Source organism: Narcine bancroftii, chromosome 3 (assembly GCF_036971445.1).
Source record: "Narcine bancroftii isolate sNarBan1 chromosome 3, sNarBan1.hap1, whole genome shotgun sequence".
NCBI classification, from domain to species: Eukaryota; Metazoa; Chordata; class Chondrichthyes; order Torpediniformes; family Narcinidae; genus Narcine; species Narcine bancroftii.
Window position 1 is genome coordinate 368,669,956 of NC_091471.1, and position 22,257 is coordinate 368,692,212.

At 39.2% G+C, this 22,257-nt stretch overlaps 1 protein-coding gene across 3 annotated transcripts in view; it reads left to right on the top strand.

Annotated features, from left to right (window-relative positions):
• The window catches only part of stx8 (syntaxin 8), a 154,117-nt gene that overhangs the window by 32,280 nt on the left and 99,580 nt on the right, over nt 1-22,257 (top strand). Inside the window, exon 7 of one of the 3 annotated variants that reach the window (XM_069930261.1) lies at nt 2,372-3,559. The exons of the other annotated variants lie outside the window; for them this stretch is intronic. Coding sequence (XP_069786362.1) covers nt 2,372-2,505 — 134 coding nt within the window. The 3' untranslated portion in view covers nt 2,506-3,559. Of the gene's footprint in view, nt 1-2,371; nt 3,560-22,257 lie in introns of those variants that run through there. 3 annotated transcript variants of the gene reach the window in all.

The following is a 22,257-nucleotide window of genomic DNA, read 5'->3' on the forward strand; positions in this document are numbered from 1 at the left end:
GACCAAAATTCCTTGGATTCTGGGCAGGTCTCGGCAGACTGGAAGACAGCAAACGTCACGCCACTTTTTAAGAAGGGATGTAGGCAGAAGACTGGAAATTATCGGCCAATTAGTTTGACATCTGTAGTTGGAAAAATGCTTGAAGCCGCCATTAAAGATGAAATAGTGAAACTTTTGGAACGTAAGGGTTCAATCAGGCAGATGCAGCGTGATTTTAGAAAGGGAAGATCTTGTTTGACAAACTTGTTAGGATTCTTTGAGGATATAATGGGTGTGGTCGATAGAGGGGAACACGTTGATGTTGTATATTTGGATTTCTAGAAAGTGTTTGATAAGGTGCCGCACAAGAGACTTATCAGTCAGTTACAGGAAAGTGGAGTCTGGGGAAGTATATTGGCATGGATCGAAAATTGGTTGTCGGACAGGAAGTAGAGAGTCGGGATAAGTGGGAGTTTTTCAGGTTGGCAGAGAGTGGTCAGTGGGGTGCCGCAGGGGTTGGTGCTAGGCCCACAACTGTTCATCATTTACATCGATGACTTGAAGGAGGGGACAAAATGTGGTGTAGCCAAGTTTGCAGATTGACACCAAATTGAGTGGAAGAGCAAATTATAATGAGCATGTGGAGAGTCTGCAGAGGGATAGAGTTAAGCTGGATGAGTGGGCAAAGGTCTGGCAGATGGAGTACAATGTTAGTAAGTGTGAGGTTATCCACTTTGGCAAGAAAAATAAAAGAGCTGAATTTTATTTAAAGGGTGAAAAACTACAGCATGCTGTTGTGCAGAGGGACTTGGGAGTGCTTGTGCATGAATCGCAAAAAAGTTAGGTTGTAGGTGCAGCAGGTTATTAAGAAGGCAAATGGAATGTTGGCCTTCATCGCTAGAGGAATTGAATTCAGGAGTAGGGAGGTAATGTTACAACTGTATAAGGTACTGGTGAGACCGCACCTGGAGTACTGTGTCCAGTTCTGGTCTCCATATTTGAGGAAGGGTATACTGGCTTTGGAGACGGTCCAGAGGAGGTTTACTAGGTTGATCCCTGGGATGAAGGGCTTGACTTATGATGAAAGATTAAATTGTCTAGGATTGTATTCGCTCGAGTTCAGAAGAATGAGAGGAGATCTTATAGAAACATATAGGATTATGAAGGGTATGGATAGGATAGATGTAGGATGGTTTTTTGAGGTGGCCAGGGAAACTAAAACGAGAGGACACGGTCTCAAGATTCTGGGGAGTAGATTTAGGACAGAGATGAGGAAAAATAGTTTTTCCCAGAGAGTAGTGAATGTTTAGAATTCTCTATCCAGGAAAGTGGTTGAGGCTGCTTCATTAAACGTATTTAAAATTCGGTTAGATAATTTTTACATGATAGAGGAATTGGGGGATATGGGGAGAAGGCAGGTAGGTGGAGTTAGGTCATAAATTAGATCAGCCTTGATCTTATTGAATGGCGGAGCAGGCCCAATGGGCCATTTTTGGCCTACTCCTGTTTCTACTTCCTATGTTCCTAACGGAAATCTTAATAATAATCCCACTGTCCTGCTCTCTCCTGGTGACCCACTGCCTGTTCTCTGTTGCTGTGGGCAGCTCATGGAGAGGGGTGAGGGCAATTGTAAGTGTGGCTGGGTCCAGCACCAACCCGGCAAGGTATCTTTCCCAGTACATCACTGATTGACACTAGATCTGTCAGATTGCGCTGTAATTAAACAGCCAAGATAAAAGGCAGAGTCTATCTGGTTGTTAGCAAATAGTTCACCAGGGAAAACCTGACCAGCAGGCACTTGGGGCTGAGCCCATCTCAGATGTCTGTGCATTCTCCCATAAATACAGAGGTCTGAAATGAGCTGGTGGTGAAATAGTGACGCATCCTCTACTAGACTCACCATTTTGTTAGGTGGGTGAAGCACTGTTGTGTTGCTGGGAGGAGAATGAGAGATGATTTAATTCATAAGTACATAATTCATGGTCTTGACAAGACAGATGTGGGGTGGCTGTTGGCCTTTCAAAATAGGGCTTGATCATTCATGAATAAGATAAAAAGTTTGTATGAAAAGGCATTGAATCTGGAACTTTACTGAAAAAGGGTGTGAATGCTCAGTTACTGAATGTATTCAAGACAGTCACTGACGGACCTTCAGATATCAAGGGAGAGGAAATTAGTGTTAGGGGGTGGCATCAGCCCCCACACTGATCCCACTGCCCCGCTCTCAGCTGTCCCCAGGTGTCTCTAGTCACCTTGTGTGGTGAGCAAGGTGGTCTGTGGGTTTGTCCTCAATTTGAACAGTCTGAAGTCACCAACCCCCAACAATAGATAGCAGTGATGTTACAAAATTATGTTATTAGTAATTTTTAAGTTATAAATATTTTTATTAAAGGGACTTTGTGGATTGGATATAGGAACACTGACACAAAGACAGATCACACATTCATGTTAACAGATAAGAAAGGTCTTCCAGAGATGGTGGAATTCTTAATTCAAGGCGGTAAGAATTTTGGATTGTGCTATTGAAAGTCCAGAGACAATGGATGTTTTAGCATTCTGCTTGTTAGTCTGTGCAGAGAGCCCAGATGTTTTCTTGTTAACTTTTGGAAGAATTTGAACTTCAACCACTCAGAGAGACACCTATATAATCTGTATAAACAACCAGGAGACCATCTGCCATGATTCATGCTTTTGGAGAAATGAAACTGAACCAGTGTTTGATCAAAGCAGTCATGCGATTAAAGACACTTGAAGAAGACATCTTTAATATTGAACCATGCTTCATCTAAACCTTCCCTGTTGACAGGGAAAAGACACAGAATCAATGTGGTTTTGGGAAATGATGGCCACTTGACTGCTTCTCTTGGTCAAGAGAGAGCAGCGCCACTGTAATCATTTTAATGGTTGCTTCATTTAACCCTGCCTGGGTTTGTGAAATCATTATGTGAAATACAAGTTCCACAACCTTCATGCAAGAGAGGGGAATTGGAGGAAAAAAAGCCATTTATATGAAGAAATATTTCTCTGAAAGCAAATCTACAAGAATTTGTGAGTTTGAGAATTTTGAACAGCAGTTTAAAGACTGAGTTTCAACATAAAAGATTTCTGACTGAACTTTAAATGTGAATCATCTCTTCAGAATGTACCCCCAACCATCCACTCACATGCACAAAAAAATTGAGTTAAGTAAAATTTTATATATTAATAGTTATTAATTTAAATTATTGTTTTGAAGATACCATCGTCTTGGTGATTTTTTATTGTTGCTGGTCTATGTTGTAGCAAATGATTTGTAAGGGATTACTTAAGATGGTCTGTGAGTGGAAAGAAAAAGTTTGCAAACTGCTGCTATAGATCATTACTTGCAATAGATTTTCCCATGCTCTTTTATAAATTGTGTGTGTATTTTATTCCCAGTACGATTTTCCCATGCTCTTCTATAAATTGTGTGTGTATTTTATTCCCAGTACGATTTTGCCATGCTCTTTTATAAATTGTGTGTGTATTTTATTCCCAGTACGATTTTCCCATGCTCTTTTATAAATTGTGTGTGTATTTTATTCCCAGTACGATTTTCCCATGCTCTTCTATTAATTGTTGTGTGTTAATAAAAGTAAAGTTTGATAGCAAACCCTTGTGTCCAGACTCGTCTCTCAGGTACTTAACACTTTCTCAACACAACGATGACCTGTGTGGGACTGACAGTAGGCCACTGGGAGAGTCACCTGACAGCCACCAGCTATTTTTTGGGGGGATAAACTTGGGTCTAACATGCTGTAAAATATGATGAGTTGTACATTACACTTGACGCCTCTTTTGCTCCCGGAATGCCAGCTTGATGTGTAAAAAGACCCACTGACACGGTGTTCAGTTCAGTGTAAACGATGAAAGTTGGCTTCATGCCAGGTCTTCCTTGCAGCAATATCACAGGATTTCAGTCTAAAAAATGTAAATGTTGCACTCATTCTTGATGGGAGTGTGAAGTTGCAATGACTCTCACTTGTACCTGCTCCAGCAACTTGCACCAGGCTACTTTTGACACATTTGGCCCTTTCAACCTGCCGAGTAAAATGGGGTTAACTGGGCAATTTGCATGGTTAGTGCCCCAGTTATATGGCAGTTTGAAAGGGTCCTACTAGGTCAACCCTGTCGGAACCCAGTAAAACTTGCCTAGGTGTCGTCCATGGCCAATTTGTTAATGAAAATGACTGACCCGCTTATTCCGGTGATATCAGCGCTTGCATGCATGCATCACCGTGGCAGCCAGCATCTGAACATCCTTCCCTTTCACCATTTGGACTTTGGACTTCGATTCTTAACTTCTGGCTGTAGTTTTGGTAAGTGCGTGATACTTCGTTCACCACATCATCACTGGGGCGGGATCCTCCTTAAATCGCTGGGTTGGCAATTTAAAGGGTCGATCCTCCTTGCGATTTGAAAGGTGCTTTCAGCACCTTTGCCCCAGTAATCGCACCTGGGTTGCAGGAGGGCTACCGTATGCTGCAGTTTGAAAGGGCCTCGTGTTTTCCATCAGGAGTATAATAAAAGGGACAAAGATAAGATCAAATATTATTTATTAATGTTTTAGTTTTTAATTTTTTTATATTTTTAAAAGTTTGAGTTGAATAATTTGAATGGTTTTAAGTGGTTCAAATTGTCAGAAAAACAAAGTTTTTTGCATTTGGTTTGGTGAGGTGTAGGGCTTTACAGTCATCAAAGTATTGTTCATTTGTTCTGTGAATGCCCATCAGGTATCCAAACATTGTTTGCCTGCAGCACATCCTCTGACAACTTGTTCTTTGTTTCCATGTCCTTCTATGATAAACCTGTAAGTCAGAAACTCTATCGAGCGCGTCCTGACCGGCTACTTCCACTCCATATACTGCATCTTTCAGCTGTTCCTGTCGGGGAAGAGATACAGGAGGATCAGAGCCAGCACCACCAGGGTGAGGAACACCTTCTTCCCACAGGCAGTGAGAATGCTAAATGACCAAAGGAACTGCTCACACTAAACCATCCAAGACTCTCATTTGTACAACACAATATTTGTCCTGCATATGTATTATTTATTTGTATGTGTGTTATGTCTGGTTGTGTATCTGAATGTTTTTGCACTGAGGACCAGAGAACACTGTTCTGTTGGGTTGTACAATCAGATGACCATAAACTTCAGAAGAAATGTCAAAATATTACTTTTTACCGAATAATGGGAATCAAATTCATTCATTGAATTGTGCCTTACTTACATATTCAGTGAGGATTTTGTGAGAAGGCTCCACCTAGCCTGTCAGATTAGATGCACAGTTCAAGATAGTGCCAGATACTTAAGTTCATTAGGTATCGAGACATTGTTCAGCCAACTCCTGCTGACAGAATAGGTCAGGCACCATCTGAGGTGAGAAACAGAGTTAAAGTTTCAGGTTAATCTATCACATCATTCTTTGATAGAATATTTAGCTTAAGCTTTTAGCATTTGCTACTTTTCAACAAAAAAAAGTTAGACATGCAGCACGGTAACTGGCCCTTCTGGCACAGGAGCCCTTGCCACCCAAATGCACTGATTAACCAACAAATCCCATCTGTTTTTGGAGGGTGGGAGGAAATTGGAGTCCCCGGAGGAAAGGCATGCAAACATGGGGAGAATGAAGAAACTCCTTAGAGACAACACTGGATTTAAACTTGGGACATTGGTGGTGAACACCACTTCTTAATTACAATTCAATCGTTTAAAATACAAAAACGATTGGGGTTTTTTTGTTTATAAAGAAAATATATTTCTTTCACTTTTGCTTTTTTTCTCAATTTTATAATGTAATTAGCCTGGCAGGCAAGATGTACTGGGGTTGTAGAGAAGGGGAGAGGGAAACCAATTTAATTTAATTATCAAAAACAATATTTAGTTCTGAAGCCAGTTAAATGTCCATCTGTGCTTTTCTAACAGTTGAAAAAAGATAATTTTTTTATATGCCTTTGAGGCAGAAATGTTAATTACTTTGGGCTTTGAGACAGAGAGGAAGAACAACACATCAATGGAGCAAAAAATAGATAACATCTTCACTCATTTTGTTCTAATATGTTTTAAACTTTTTTTTATTGCTTGATGCTGATCAACTTTCAGGTCCACAAACATGAGATATGGGATTAAATGGGCTGCTTTCCAGAATGGTTGTCTTTTGAACTGTAAGATTTTGTTTCTAAGCGAGTGTAATTTTTTTTTAAACTTCACTAAAGGGAACAAAGGATGGAAGAGGATGAGAGAGATGTGTCATTGATATTTGAAGAGAACTTAGGAATTCCAAGTGGACAAAGATGGATGTAAATGAGAGCAGATAAATAGGTTGCTTTTGGAGTTTGACGAAAACATTGAGAGTCGTGGTGAGATTGAGTGTTTGGCAGGAAATAGATTGGAAGAGGTAAAGGTGAAGAAAGCAAAAATATTCACATGAGGAGATGGAAGGGATGGCTCTGAATGCTGTACATTTTCTGTGATTTCATCCCAAATGTGTTTGCAGCAGTTAGCGGTTCCTTTCTCCACTCTATCATATCACACATCTTGCAACCTAATAAAATCATAAAGGGTAACAAATTTTTAGGAAAGGAAATAGAAGCAAAAAAAAAAACCTGACACAGATGTACAACATTGAGTCAGATCAGAGAAGGTCCATTTGCTCTTCATTGCCACAAGAGATCTACTAGCTTTCGGGTGAAGGTAAGGAACAGTTGGTCCAGGGTACAGATATAATTTGATTCCTGCATTGGCCATACATTTGATAATATTTTATTGAATTTCATTTTACATTGTAATTTATTGTTTGGTGGAAAAGTATAGAAAATTGTGGAAAAAAGAAAAGGTTGGTGCACATGACGCTGGCATTTGTTGTGGTTCTGGGAGATGGAAAACTATAATATCAGTGCACACAAGACTAAAAGTATAACAATATTGCAGGTATAATTTGTTTATTTATCGTCAGATTGTACCAGTACAACCCGACAAAACCACATTTTTCGTTCCACACTGCAGAACAGTGCAAACACACACACAGACATAAAACACATATGGACAAGTGCAGTACATGTATCCATATATTTAAAGTAAATTAATACAGTGGAGACTCAGAGAGTTTTTAGCAGTTGTTGGAAGAAGCTGTTTCTCAGTTTGGTGGTTCTGGCTCTAATACCTTTATCTCTTTCCCAACAGGAGTAGCTTAGAGATGCTGCACGTGGGTTGGTAAGGGTTCAGATTGATTTTAAAAGTTCTCTTTCTATAACAATCCTGATAAGTCACATTGATGGGGAGAGGGAGACCCCAGTGATTCTCTCTGCTACTTTTAGAGTCCTCTGATTTGACCTCCGATCCAGTGCTTTACAGCAACCATGCCACACTTTGATATAGCTGGCCAGGATGCTTTTGATGGAGCTCCTGTAGAATATTGATAGGAATGGTGGCCAGTAGCCTTGCCCTCCTCAGCCTTCTAAGGAAGTGCAGTCTCCGTTGCGCCTGACTGCCAAGTGAGGAGATGTGTGTCGAGGGAAGGTCACTTCGGACATCGAGGAACTTTCTGCTCTCTACCCTCTCTATGACCGATCTATTAATGTGTAGTGGAAGTTTACATCCGGTAAACTTTACATCCGGTAAAGTTTACATCCGGCTGTTTACATCCGGTACCGCACGGATGGCAGTCTCTTCAATCTGAGGCGCCTGCAAGCTCACACCAAGACACAAGAGAAACTTGTCCGTGAACTACTCTTTGCAGATGATGCCGCTTTAGTTGCCCATACAGAGCCAGCTCTTCAGCGCTTGACGTCCTGCTTTGCGGAAACTGCCAAAATGTTTGGCCTGGAAGTCAGCCTGAAGAAAACTGAGGTCCTCCATCAGCCAGCTCCCCACCATGACTACCAGCCCCCCCACATCTCCATCGGGCACACAAAACTCAAAACGGTCAACCAGTTTACCTATCTCGGCTGCACCATTTCATCAGATGCAAGGATCGACAATGAGATAGACAACAGACTCGCCAAGGCAAATAGCGCCTTTGGAAGACTACACAAAAGAGTCTGGAAAAACAACCAACTGAAAAACCTCACAAAGATAAGCGTATACAGAGCCGTTGTCATACCCACACTCCTGTTCGGCTCCGAATCATGGGTCCTCTACCGGCACCACCTACGGCTCCTAGAACGCTTCCACCAGCGTTGTCTCCGCTCCATCCTCAACATCCATTGGAGCGCTTACACCCCTAACGTCGAAGTACTCGAGATGGCAGAGGTCGACAGCATCGAGTCCACGCTGCTGAAGATCCAGCTGCGCTGGATGGGTCACATCTCCAGAATGGAGGACCATCGCCTTCCCAGGATCGTGTTATATGGCGAGCTCTCCACTGGCCACCGTGACAGAGGTGCACCAAAGAAAAGGTACAAGGACTGCCTAAAGAAATCTCTTGGTGCCTGCCACATTGACCACCGCCAGTGGGCTGATAACGCCTCAAACCGTGCATCTTGGCGCCTCACAGTTTGGCGGGCAGCAACCTCCTTTGAAGAAGACCGCAGAGCCCACCTCACTGACAAAAGGCAAAGGAGGAAAAACCCAACACCCAACCCCAACCAACCAATTTTCCCTTGCAACCGCTGCAATCGTGTCTGCCTGTCCCGCATCGGACTTGTCAGCCACAAACGAGCCTGCAGCTGACGTGGACTTTTTACCCCCTCCATAAATCTTCGTCCGCGAAGCCAAGCCAAAGAAGAAAGAAGTGGAAGTTAGTCGTCCATGGTCCTCCTGAAGTCCCCAATCATCTCCTTTATCTTGTCCACATTGAAACTCCGGTTGCTCTTCTCACATCATTTCACGAGACTTTCCACCTTTTCTTTGTGGTGCGATTCATCGTTGTTGCTGATCTACAAATTGCAGATGACACAACAGACCAAAGGCAAGATGGAAAAAAATTATCGATTGGAAGTAAGGTTTTGTTATTTAAGGTCAGTTAAATAGACATTCTGTAACAGCCATATTAATTATTTAAGCAACCAACTGCATGGAAGTGTTCTTATAAAGACTGTTTTGTCCATTATAAAGCACCGGACCATTGGCAGATTGTCTTCCAATAACTGTAGACAAATGTGCTTTTCAGATATTCAGGACACAGTTGATTTGTAGAAAATGAGAATGTATTTATAAGTTGACTTGCAAGTAATTATGTTGCTAGTAATGAGAATTTATGCAATGTGTAAATGGCTATATTAAGGAGCTATTTGTAGCTTAATTTGTGGTGAAATAACATTAGAATTGTTGAAGTTACACATGAAAATAATAAAGAATGACTACATTGAGTTGAGAGTGGGTATTATTATAAATGCCATTAAAATCAATGCCTTGGAACATTATGAACACAAAAAACAGCAGGTTTAATGAGATGTTCTTTGCATTTCTCTGTCACCAAGGGCCTCAGTTTCATATTCTTAATTTGTTAGCCTCCATGGTGTCAGGCATTCTGTGATATGGGGGAAACAACTCATCATGCAGAACAGTCTTTGAACAACAGCAGCACAAACTTGAAACCTGGATTATGCTTCAAAAACATCTTCTCAAGGTATCCTTTTCTTAAAAAAAAGATCTGTTTAATTTTATAGCTCATGTGGTAAATTGCCTGACAGCTCGCCAGAAATTTGTCCTTGGTTGCAAAGAATTACAATAAGACTCAAATCATCAAATAATTTTTTTTTCCAGGTGGCAGCTGCCACCTGGAACCTTGAAACAATTTTTAGATGATACCATGGGTGTCCTTGAAGCAGGTCTTTTTAAATTAATCTGAAGCAACAGGGATCACAGAATGACCTTTGTGAGTAAACTGGTGATCACAATGCATGATGGATGGATATTTTGTCTTTTGATTTCCACAGCGGCTTAAACATTGCAGCTCCTGTGCTGGTTCTACTTCAGCATAGAAATAAAATGCAGTGAGAAGGATTGCTGAGGAGACCTTCATTATAAAGCTGTGAGCTATTACACAACTTGGTTTGTTTTAATGCAGTAATGCAGTTTGAGCACGTTGACCATAAAATTCTATTTTAGTTTAGCAACAAATTGCATGGTCGAAGTCTTTGAAGAGATGGAGGGTAGAAATCCATAGAGGAGGGCAAAGGAGTCCAGTTCCTGGACTGGATTAAGGCAGGTTGCTACTTGAATTTCAGTCATTCAAGCAGCAGATGTTTGCTTAGAAAAATGTTTTGAGTCTCAACGAGAGCAGAAGAGCATTCAATCAGTCTTCTGATGACGAGCAAATAGTCCATCTTCACACTTCAGCAAATATCCCCAATGTTTTGCATTTGTGACATTAACTATAGTCGCTCCTTTGCCATCAATTCATGCAAAAGGACAGCTTTAAAATGAAACTGTTGAAGTAGTCTGATGTAAGCTCAATAAGACTTCTGTTACCCCAAACTGCTCCATGTTATAGGATCCAACATACAGAGTAATTTTTTCTTCCAAAATGAATGTTTTCGTGGACTGGTTCAAGAATTTTTAACAGAACTAAAGCAACAAGACCGAAGTAATTGATAATAATTTGTAGATTTTTAAAATATTTTGACTATTTAAATCATTTTCAATAATTTTGGCAATTCTGATTCAAGTTTTAAATCAGAATAAACAGAATTATGACATGAACAGATGGCATTACCCCATATCAATGTTTTCTTCAAAGGGAAACTTGAAAATGTCACCTCAAAATCAGGATTGCCTTGTACGCTAGGTCTAAAATCCGAACCTTGACAGTGAAGTCTCAGCACCTCTGTCATCTTCCCCCTCCCCCCTCCATATCCTACTCCCATCCAGTTGGCTCCGACTCGAGCATCCTCATCAGGCCCTAGGCGCACTCTACCACCTTCCTCTCGTTGACAACCAGACTCGCCTCCACGCAAGTAGCCCTTCAATGGACCTTCCTCGCACTGACAACCCGATTCACCTCCACACAACTGTTCCCGTCAGAACCCCCCCTATGCACCTTCCTCAAGCTGACGTCCTGGCTCCCCTCCAGGGAAATGGCAACAGTGAAAAGAATGTGTGCTCATTGAGGGGCATTGCTCGTTCAGCAGGGCAAACCTACACATGTCCACTGAAATCTCAGCGCTCCCCTCTGGGGTCCAGCCACCCAGTCTGTCGGCCATCGTCTCTGTACGTGCTTTAAACAGGCAGATACACGAGTCGAAGGTGGATTATTTTAAAATATGCTCATGAAATTAAAATCTTTGCAGGGTAATTGAGTATTAAAATATTGTGATGGCATCACTCCACTGGTCAGTGCCAGGTTTGGGTGGGGGTGGGGGGGGTGTCACCCTATAGAAAGAGTATAGCTCCAAACCTACATTTTTGGTGGAAAAACTGGGGGTCGTCCTATACAGAGTTGTCCTAAACGCTAGCACATATGGTACATTTATATTTTAATCCAGTGAGCTCCCACTAACTCCTCATAACTTGTTTTGCACAGAGGTGCTGGAGCATCCACAGGAAGTAAAAGGGCATCTATGTTTTGGGCCTGATGTCAACGACCTTCTGCTTCTCCTGGATCCTGCGTGACCACTGGGTTTCTCCAGCACTTTTGTGGACTGCACTCGACTCCAGCTTCTGCAGATTTTCCTGTTCACCAGTAACCTATTTTAATTTTCAAGCAATTGCCTTATTCTCTTTTAGAACAAATGCAATAATATTTTACTTCAGAGAATTTACCACCCTAACCAGATAGAATTTAAGATTTTTTTTCCTCAAAACCACAAATATTTTTGAACTCCTCCTAAATTTGTACTTTTCTTCGTATCCCACCATAGCCTCTCTAATTCTTAAAGATTGCCAATATAACCTTCCTCTGCCTCAGAGGCCATCAAGGTTTACCAGGTTTCTCGGTTAGAGCGCTTGTCACTAGATGTCTACATTGTTTTGGTTAGCTTATGGAGTTCAGCAGGGGTAGTGCAAAATTCTACAGATTTGCTAGTTCACAGGCTGGGAAGCTCGCCCACTGGACATGCACCAGATTAATCTTTGACATTGACAAACGTTCAATAACAAAGACAGCTGGTGAGCCTGGGGGCAAACCCTTACCAGCTGTCAGAGGCCTTCTGTCATGCAGCCAGCCACACGCTGCAGAGGCTCTGCTGCCCTGGACCACACTAATATGCTGGGAACTAGGCTCCCTGTGGAAGCCTGCACTTGGACCACAATGGAACAAAATGAATAGTTCAGGGACAAGTAACTGACATTCTCAAGTTCTGCTTCAACATAAGTTGTTTGGCTCAGCAATTGCGCTCTTGGCTGCTCCAGCTATTTGAGCATATTGTCTGGTTTGATGCCACTCATTCCTTATGCCAACCTCTGTGTGAAGAAAGTGCCCCCTCAGGTCCCCTTTAAAATTTTTACATTCTTGCCTTAAATCTATGCCCTTTAGTTTTAGATTCCCTTGCACTGGGAAAAAGATGTTGTTCATAATTTTATAAACTTCTTTAAACTCCCCACCCCCTCCCCTCCTCAGTTGCCTCCTACACTTCAGGAACAAACTCTTCAACCTTTCTGGCCTCTCCTTATAATTAAAGCCTACCCATTCCGGTAGCATTCTCGTGAATCTTTTCTGCATCCTTTCCTTCTTGATGATCTCTTTCCCCTCGCTGGGTTACTAAAACTCCACACATACTGCAAGTGTGTTCTCACCAATTTCTTGTACTGTTATGGTATGATGGTCCTGTTTCTATAGGAGGATGAAGGAAAGCAGGCCAAATATATTGTTCACCACCTTGTCTACTGACTGATTGTATACTGATTGCTTCATAGCCAGATTCAGACATTTGAATGCCTAGAAATGCAGAAGACTCCAGAACGTAATAAACATAGCCAGGTCCATCAAAGGCTCTGATCGCCCATCAGTTGAATACATCTGTATGAGGCACTGCCTCAAGAAGGCAGCCAACATCATAAAGGACCCCGATCACCATGGTCACAACCTCTTTCCACTGCTACCATTGGGTAGAAGGTATAGAATGAAGACAGCACCTCTTGGATCAAGACCAATTTCTTTCCAACTCCAATGACAGAAAAGTGCTTGCATTATTGCATACTCGCTTTCTTTATCTAGAAGATTAACTGCATTTTATTTGTCTCTTTTTAATTAATTTATGCAGACAATTTTTTTTAAACAGAGTACTTGGTTACAGCAAATAATAATTTTGGTGCATATGTATGTTGTATATAACCATAAACTCATTATCAATGCATTGCCATCATGGAATTATGTATCTGTACTCTCCAGTTTCCATGTTCTGCACCACTCTCCCAACAAGAAGTATTCAAGGTTCAGACATTTGTGTATTATAGAGATGTATTTCTGCATTTACATTTTCATTCACAGGATTGATTGCATAGTGGGGGTATAATGTAATGTTGATGAAGTTGGTAGAAGTTTTCTTGCTGTCAACCCTGGATTTCAGTTGAAGTCTCAGCTCTGAGCAGAAATATTGTAGGTTTAAGTCACTTTCTTCCACTGAATAAATAATTCAAGGTACCACCAGTGGATTACTGAAGGAATCTTGCACTGTGATGGAATAATTCCAAATAAAAAAGAGTCACTGGTATTCCCTTGGAATGCCATGAACTTTTGATGATTTTTTTCAACCTGCAAAGTTCCATTTATTCTGATTTACCTGCTGAGTGTTCCCAGCACACCTACCTATGGTCATCTGTTGTGCATACCTAATTTTAATCTCTCCCAAAGTTGTTCTCTTTTCCTTTAGTGTATGAGAACCTGAGCTCTGAGATTGCCTCTTCCAAACTTCCTTATAGTTGTCTCAACTTTCCTCAATTAAAGTTCTCTTCAAAATCTTCCTTTGTATGCCTGAATTTCTCTCTTTGTGGCTCAAAATCAATTTTTGTTTATGGCTGCTTTTATGAATGATCAAACCATTTTACTTGATTAAAGTCACTTGCAAGTTATTGTTCTTAAACATGTTAGAAAGTTATTTACTTGCAAACAATTATTTAACATATTCATGCCTCAAATGGAATGGTTTTCTGGCAATATTGATTGCCAGTATTGCCAAATATTTCAGTAGGAACACTGCAAGTTTAAAAGTGTTTTTGGTCCGAATGACATATTGACGTAGAGTTTTTGGAATATGATTTTGAGACAACTTTCAGTTAATATCTATGTATCAAAATAAATAACACTTAAATCTACCATTCTGAATATGTCTGTGTATATTATCAATATATATTTTTGCATTAGCATAATGTTCTCATTTTGTGAACTTTAAAAGCTGCAACTGTTATAATGGGTTGGAAATATTGGAAATGTAGGTTGCAAAAATTATTTCCAGAGAAAATTTTAAATGTATTTTTTTATTGTTCCTTTTGTGCAGTTAAGGATATTTTAAATATAGATAGATCATCTGTAGTACATCCATTGCAGCTGTTGCTAACAATAGCTTGTCAAGAGTTTTTTGTGACCTGTTGAAAACTCATGATTGATGGTCAGAGCTCCAGCTGAGATTCCTGTTCGGACAAGAAGCTGGGGCAGATTTGGCAGATTATGGAATCTGTCATGCCTCTATTCACCGTCTATAGAGACATTGTACAGAGGATAATGGCTACTTCGCCATGAATTACAACGCTGTAATCGAGGCCCAGATGATGTCATGTAACATAATCGTAAAGTTTTGCAGTTTTTATTCATTCTCAAATGTGAAGTTGGTTTGGTTCATTGAATTTAGAAGATACCATGACTTTTTAAAATAAATACAAGTCTGTGATTTTGTTGTAATCTCATTTAATTTTCTTAATTAAAGATGATAACTTTTGTTTACGGAATGATTTCAGAAGTTTCAGTAATTTTTGATCACTCGCCTCTGTGGCCATTTTTTGATCATTGAGCACCAATTATATGAATGATCATTCTGCTATTCAACCCACGAGGACATGTGTGGACAGCTTCACTTCCTGTTCAGCTGATTATTGTGAAATATACTTTTCAGATTGAACTGTGAAGAAGCCAGATTGGTTTTATTTTTCCTTATTCTTACCATAGGAATTTGTAGATAACCGTGGCCACTCTGGCTCGGATCAGTTTTCTCAAAACTGTTCAGTAATTGAGCCTTATCTCAGTTCTTTGAAAAACTTAATATTACACTCAGCATTTTGAAACTCAACAGCAGGCAAACTATGAATTTCCTTTTATTCATTTTATTTATTTGCTTATTTACTTGTATATTTTCCAGCAATTGGAATCTCATGTTTGCATTCAAAAACTGAAATTCTATTTTGCAAGAGAATATCCCACTTTTATGATGTAAATCGTGGATTAGCTCAATTAAAGTTTACTGTGAATTTTGTTGAACACTTTGGAAATAGATGCATTCTGAAAGGTTAAAGTGGCAAAACATTTAAAAAGTCCTTATTTTAAAATGAACTTCATAAAATCGTGTTAACTTTTTTTCATTTTAGAAAGTACTGTAAATATCTTTGAACACTATTTCAAGTGAAGTTTTTGAGACTTTGATTATTAACTTATGCTCTCAGAGTTCTCCATGTACTTTTTTTTATGCATAGCTCCAGTTCATTTTCCTGTTCTGGGAACGAAAGCAGGAATATCAGTTTTGTATTGACACCAAATTCATGTTATTGGTAACTCTATTTTGTAATGCCGTTTCGAAGTACTTTCAGTAAATCTTCTGATACGTGTCCCTGCAAAACGTTTCAAAAACAAAGTAGCAATCGTGTGTATTTCTGAAATTTGGTATAATAGAATATTGAAATTAATATTGTCGCGCAATGATTGTAAACTTTAGAATGAAATGTTGCTGTTGACTGGCTTCAAGGTGTGATGCAGAGTGCAAAACGATGCCATCTCACATACCAAGAACTTTTTGAATGTTTAAGGAATTATTGCACACTTGTAAAAAGGGTTTTCACTGCACCAAGGTGCACATCCTTCTGCGCATTGGAATGGCAGATCAGAAAATTATGCCACCACTTTTGCAACACTTGGCAGTTTTGGTTAATGATAATAATTTAGAGAAGCAAAACTGGGCATAACCTAAAACTCGCCTTTCATTTTTATTATGGATTTTAATCTGGTGTTTGGCATGGCTTTCCATGGTAGGCTCATTCAGAAAGTCGTAAGGCATAGAATTTGTTTAAACTTGACTGTGTGGGTTCAGAATTGGCTTGCCTGCAAAAGGCAGAGGGTGGCAGGCGATGAGTGTATTCTACCTGAAAGACGATATGTAGTCGTGTTCTGCAGACATTTGTTCTGGGACCCTTGTTCGTGATTTTTATAAATTTAGACGTACAGCACGGTAACGGGCCCTTTCAACCCACAAATTCATGCCGCCCAATTGCACCCAATAAGCCAACAACCCTGTTCGTTTTGAACGATGGGAAGAAACCAGAGCCCCCAGAGTAAACCCACGCAGACATGGGATGAACGTACAAACTCCACGCGGGATTTGAACCCAGTCCCGATCACTGGCGCTGTAATAACGTTGCTCTAACCACTTCACCAACCATTGTGTCACTTAGATGAAGAATAAAGGGGTGGGTAAGTAAGTTTGCAGTTGGCATGAAGGTTGGAGATATTGTGGATAGTGTAATAGGTTGACATCGTTTACAGTGGGGTAAAGACAGGATGCAGATTTGCGTTGAGAAGTGGCAGATGAAATTCTGTACAAGTGCAAAGTGAAAAACTGGCACATTGAACTTGAAGGTGGAGTATGTGCTTAATGGGAGGATTCTTAGTATGTGCTTAATGGGAGGGACAGAGGGATCTTAGCGTAAAAGTCCATTGATCTTTCAAATTGGCTGCACAAGTCGATAGGGTGGTTAAGAAGGCGTATAGTAGGCTGGCCTTCATTAGTCAGGGGATTGAGTTCAAGAGGCATGAGGTAATGTTGCAGCTCGATAAAACTGGTTAGGCCACACTTCGAGGATTGGGTTCAGTTCTGGTCATTATAGGAAGGACGTGCAAGCTTTACAGCGTGCAGAGAAGATTTATCAGCTATTCCCTGGATCGAAAGACTTTCTTATGAAGAAAAATTGAGTGATTTAGGGCTTTTCTCTTTGGAGCGACAGAGGCTGAGAGGCAACTTTATAACGTACCTCTATTAAGATTTTAAGAGGCATCTCAATGGAGAAAGAGCCAGCATGTTTTGTCCCAGGACAGCAATGGCCAATACCAAAGGACATCCATTGAAAGTGATAGAGAAAAATTTAAGGGAGATGTCAGGGATATTTTATTTACACCGACTGGTGGGTGCCTGGAACGTACTGCCGGGTGGTGATAGAGGCTGATACATGGGCGTTGAGAAGGGCACATGAATAAATGCCAGAGAAATGGAGGAGGGGCGAGGAGAAGGGTTAGATTAATTGTGGACTACAGCCAAAGTACCTGTACTGCATTGTTTTCTTCTGTATTCTATTTAACGTTCAGCCATAAATATGAAGTTTGAGTGGCAATTAGAGGGATGGGTGATAACGTAGCAAAAGGCAGTAACCCATCCTCAGTGCTGATTAACTCAGTATGGGTGTAAAAGATAGAATAGAAATAATTCAAATGAATTAAATTAGATATGGTCTGTTTGAAACTACTGTGGTTTTAGTGTCTGTTGGTTCTGTTTTAACCATTGCAACATGTTGTCAAGTCAGATGTTTTTGATTAAATATTTACAAATGTTTTGCACTCTATTAGTAACGTCATTAAAAATCTTACAACCTTCAATTATGCCCGAATGCTTTGCAAGTTGTGGTTGTGGTTGATACATTTTCCAGTATTTACACAATGTTATTTGGGGTATTGTACCAACAGTTTCTGACTAGATACACAAACTGGAAGCATTAACACATTTCCTTTTAAGAATATAGTGTCTTTGAGTATTTTTACACTGTGCAGGATTCTTGGTGATAGAAATAAAAATCCAAAATAATCAGTATTTTCATCATGCTATAAACTGTTGAGAAATAACCAGAAATCTAGAAACAAGAAGTGAGCAGTTATAGGTACTTTCCATTTCAGCCTATGTGTATTGGCTTGTTCATATTGTTGATTTTCTTCATGTTGAATCTTGAAGAAACTCTCTTTGGAAAAAGTTGTTGGTCCTATGGCATTCTTCAGAATGGTGAAAAAGATGGTCAATTAAGTAATATTCATATTATGGAATGTACGCTGCATAAACATTTTGTCAAGAATATAGATTAACATTTCAGCAAATTCTACTTTTCAATGTGATACACATGCTTGCTCTTCTATCATGAACTGCAGGTCCAGTTCAGCATTTTGCCAGTAGGTGCCACAATGGTTCAATGCAACATGGAGATTTGACTCCAAACGATTTTAATTTTCATAAAATAGTAATTGCTGAAAAATCCTTGACTTCACAGGATGGATAAACTCGCCAGAAGTAGATTTATTGGTTGAAGATATTGGACTAAAGCTTTGAATCCAATTCTGTCCCATGTTTTGCTGGGTGACAATATTGTGAGGATTATGGTTCAGATCTTTGAAGAATAGTTGATATTGGATACAAGATGATAGAATTATTTACATTGCACCTCTGCAGTTGAATCCTGGAAACTTGATAGTTTAATATTAAATCTGTTGGAAATGGAAAGATGCTTTCACTTTTACATTGAAAGTGATAGAGGAAAATTTAAGGGAGATGTCAGGGATATTTTATTTACACCGACTGGTGGGTGCCTGGAACGTACTGCCGGGTGGTGTTAGAGGCTGATACATGGGCGTTGAGAAGACTTACAAGGGCACATGAATAAATGCCAGAGAAATGGAGGAGGGGCGAGGAGAAGGGTTAGATTAATTGTGGACTACAGCCAAAGTACCTGTACTGCATTGTTTTCTTCTGTATTCTATTTAACGTTCAGCCATAAATATGAAGTTTGAGTGATGGGTGATAACGTAGCAAAAGGCAGTAACCCATCCTCAGTGCTGATTAACTCAGTATGGGTGTAAAAGATAGAATAGAAATAATTCATGAGTGGTAATACATGAGTGGTATTAACTCCACTGTGTAAACAAAAGTAGAGAATTCCTCCTAGTTTTTGTCACCTTAATGGGCCACCAATTTAGAATCCAGCTTGTGCAACACTTTTTGAGTCCAATGTTGTGGAGGAGTTGGGGTATTGCCAATATAAAGTTGTCAACAAGTTTGAGTCGGAATCTCAAACTGTGGCATTTGCGCCTAAAGGAATGTCAGTGGTTTAGAATGAACTGCCAACATTATATGAATTGTATAATTTTTCAAATCTAAATATTTTCTTTTTGATTTTGTATTTAAGATTATAACAGGAGACAGAATATAAACAGATATTGGACTCAAGCAGTCATTCTAGATGAAGCAGCGATTCACTTGTACTTCTTCCAATCTGGTCTGTGACATGGTCTCTTTACATTGGCGAAACCAAACACAGTTTGAGTGATTGCTTTGTGAAACACCTGCATTCAATCCACAGGGTTGATCCCAAGCTTCCTGTTGCCTGCCACTTTAATTCTCAATCCCACTGCTATTCTATCATCTCAGTCTGTACTTCCTTAGCCTTTGTAAATCAAAGAATTGAGTATAGGAGTTGGGATGTAATGTTGAAGTTGTTTAAGACATTGGTGAGGCCAAATTTGGAGTATTGTGTGCAGTTCTGGTTGCCTAACTACAGGAAGGATATCAATGAGATTCAGACGGTTATGGTGTGATATGGAATAGTGTACATCTCTATCAGAGCTCAATATCTTCAGTATACTTTTTCCCTCTGTTTAATTTTTTAAACTTTCGAAGTGGTGTTGAATTGCATATTCTCTGTTTGAAATTGATACAAGAGCTAGAAAAATCGGTAAAAGCAGAAAAGTGAAAAGTATACAAAAAAGCAGATTGAACTCAAAACTAAATTTGATCTTATCTCAACATCTCCAGTCAAATTCCAACTTTTAAAATCTAAAAGTCAATTTTAAATTTATGGTGATAAATTTGGAAAGTTTTTTGGCTAACCAACTGAGAGGATTTGGTGCTTAGCAGCATATTACAAAGGTTTGTAAAGATAATGGTATTATGAATTCAGACCATTCTGAGATAAATGATATATTTAGAAGATTTTACTTGAAATTGTATTCTTTATGATATAAGAATGACAGTAATTTGATGAAGCATTTTTAGACAGATTGAACATCCCCAAGATTTCTTCAGATAGTTAAATTAGACTAGATGAATCTATCTTGCAAGAGAAAATAACAGTGTTTATTTCCTCATTACAATTTGGAAAGGCCCCTGAACCCGATGGGTTTCCTGTGGAATATTCTGAGAGAATTTGGACACAATTTAGAAAACATTTTGCATTTCATCTTTTCTCTCTTTCCAGCCCTATCGTATCCAATCATTTTTTTTTAACCTTCTTTGCATAATGCTATTTTTCAGAGATGGTATAGAGAGCGCATTCACAATTTTAAGATCTGTTCATTGATGGATATTTTGCATCATTTGAGCAGCTTTCTTCTTAATTTAACCTCCCTAAATTTCAATTTTTAGATATTTGCAAGTCCAGCATTTTCTTGAATCACAATTATCTGATTTCCCAAGAGAGTCTGAATCAAATTTTGTAGATTTTTTTTAGTTTAACATCTTCTCATAAAGGATTAATATCTGTTGTTTACGAGAAATTGATATGTTTAAATCAGACTTCATTAACTAAAATTTAAAATGCTTGGGAGCAGGAATTAAGTTTGACTATAATTGGATGTGAATTGGGACATAATTCTTCAGTTGGTTAATAGCTCTTTGATATGTGCTCGTCATGGTTTATTACAATTTAAAGTGGTACATAGAGCTCGTATATCTACGTCTAAATTGTCTTTTTTTTAAATTCTGAATCGAGTCCCTATTGTAACAGGCAAAAGAGCAGAAAAACATCATTAATTCATATGTTCTGGATTTGTCCAGTCTAGAAAAATACTGGAGAAAGGGTTTCCATACTTTGTCAAGAAATATTTATATAAATTTAATACCAAACCCTTTGGTGTCCCTCTTTGGTACAATGGGAGGGAGTAATTCTTCTTTGTCTCTGGTTCAGGATCGCACTATCCTTTTTTGTCCCTCTTTTGGCGAGGCATGCGATTTTACTTAAATGGAAGGATGCTGCCCCACCTACTCATGATCAGTGGTTGTGGGACATTGTGTCCCATTTGAATATGGAAAAGATTTGTTATTTAGTTAATAATTCAGATGTAAGATTTCAGTCGTTATGGGGATAATTTATGACTCACTGTCTTACTTTATTATTTCACTTCAATGTAATTAAATTGTCTGAATCGTATCTTTTCCATATACACAATTTTTTCTACCTTTCATTTTTCTTTTTATTACTAATCATATATAGTATCTGGCAACGCCATTAGGCAGGGGGTTTGAGTTTTTCTTTTGTTTATAATTTTTTGTTTTTTATTTGTTCTGTTTTTCTTTGTACCTTTTGTTATTAGCTTTTTTTTTAAATAAAAAATTATAGTACTTGGAATACGAATTATGGATATGATTTACAACTTATGTACATTTTTTATTTGCTGAATATTTTGTGTAACTATCCATATCATTTTATCAAATTGTGTTACTTGTATAAGTTGTTTATTAAAATCAATAAAAATATTTTAAAAAGAAAAAGTGGAGAGAAGATTTTACTAGGATGTTTCCAGTTCTTCAGGAACGGAGTTACAGAGAAGGACTAAACAGGTTACAACTTTATTCCTTGGAGCAAAGAAGAATGAGGGGAGATTTGATAGAGGTTTACAAAATTATGAGAGGTATAGACAGAGTGGATACAAGTAGGCTTTTTCCACTTAGATTTGGGGAGATATATACAAGAGGTCATAGTTTTAAACTGAAAGGGGAAAGGTTAGGGGGGAGCATTAGTGGAAAGTTCTTCACTCAGAGAGTGGTGGAAGCGTAGAATGAACTCCCACTTGATGTGGTAAATGCAGGCTCAATCTTGAGTGTTAAGAATAAATTGGATAGATATATGCATGGGAGAGGTCTAGAGGGTTATGAAATGGGAGCAGGTCATTGGAACCAGTGAAGTGGTGGTCAGCACATACTAGAAGGGCCGATTGGCCTGTTTTCTCTGCTGTGGTGTTCTATGGTTCTATTGTTTCTTTGCGGCCACAATGAGGCCCAATGTAAATAAACACCATTTCCAACTTCAGGTAAACTATGCTTATTGTTTCCCATTATCAGACGTGTCCCTTTCTCACCTCTTCTATAGAATGC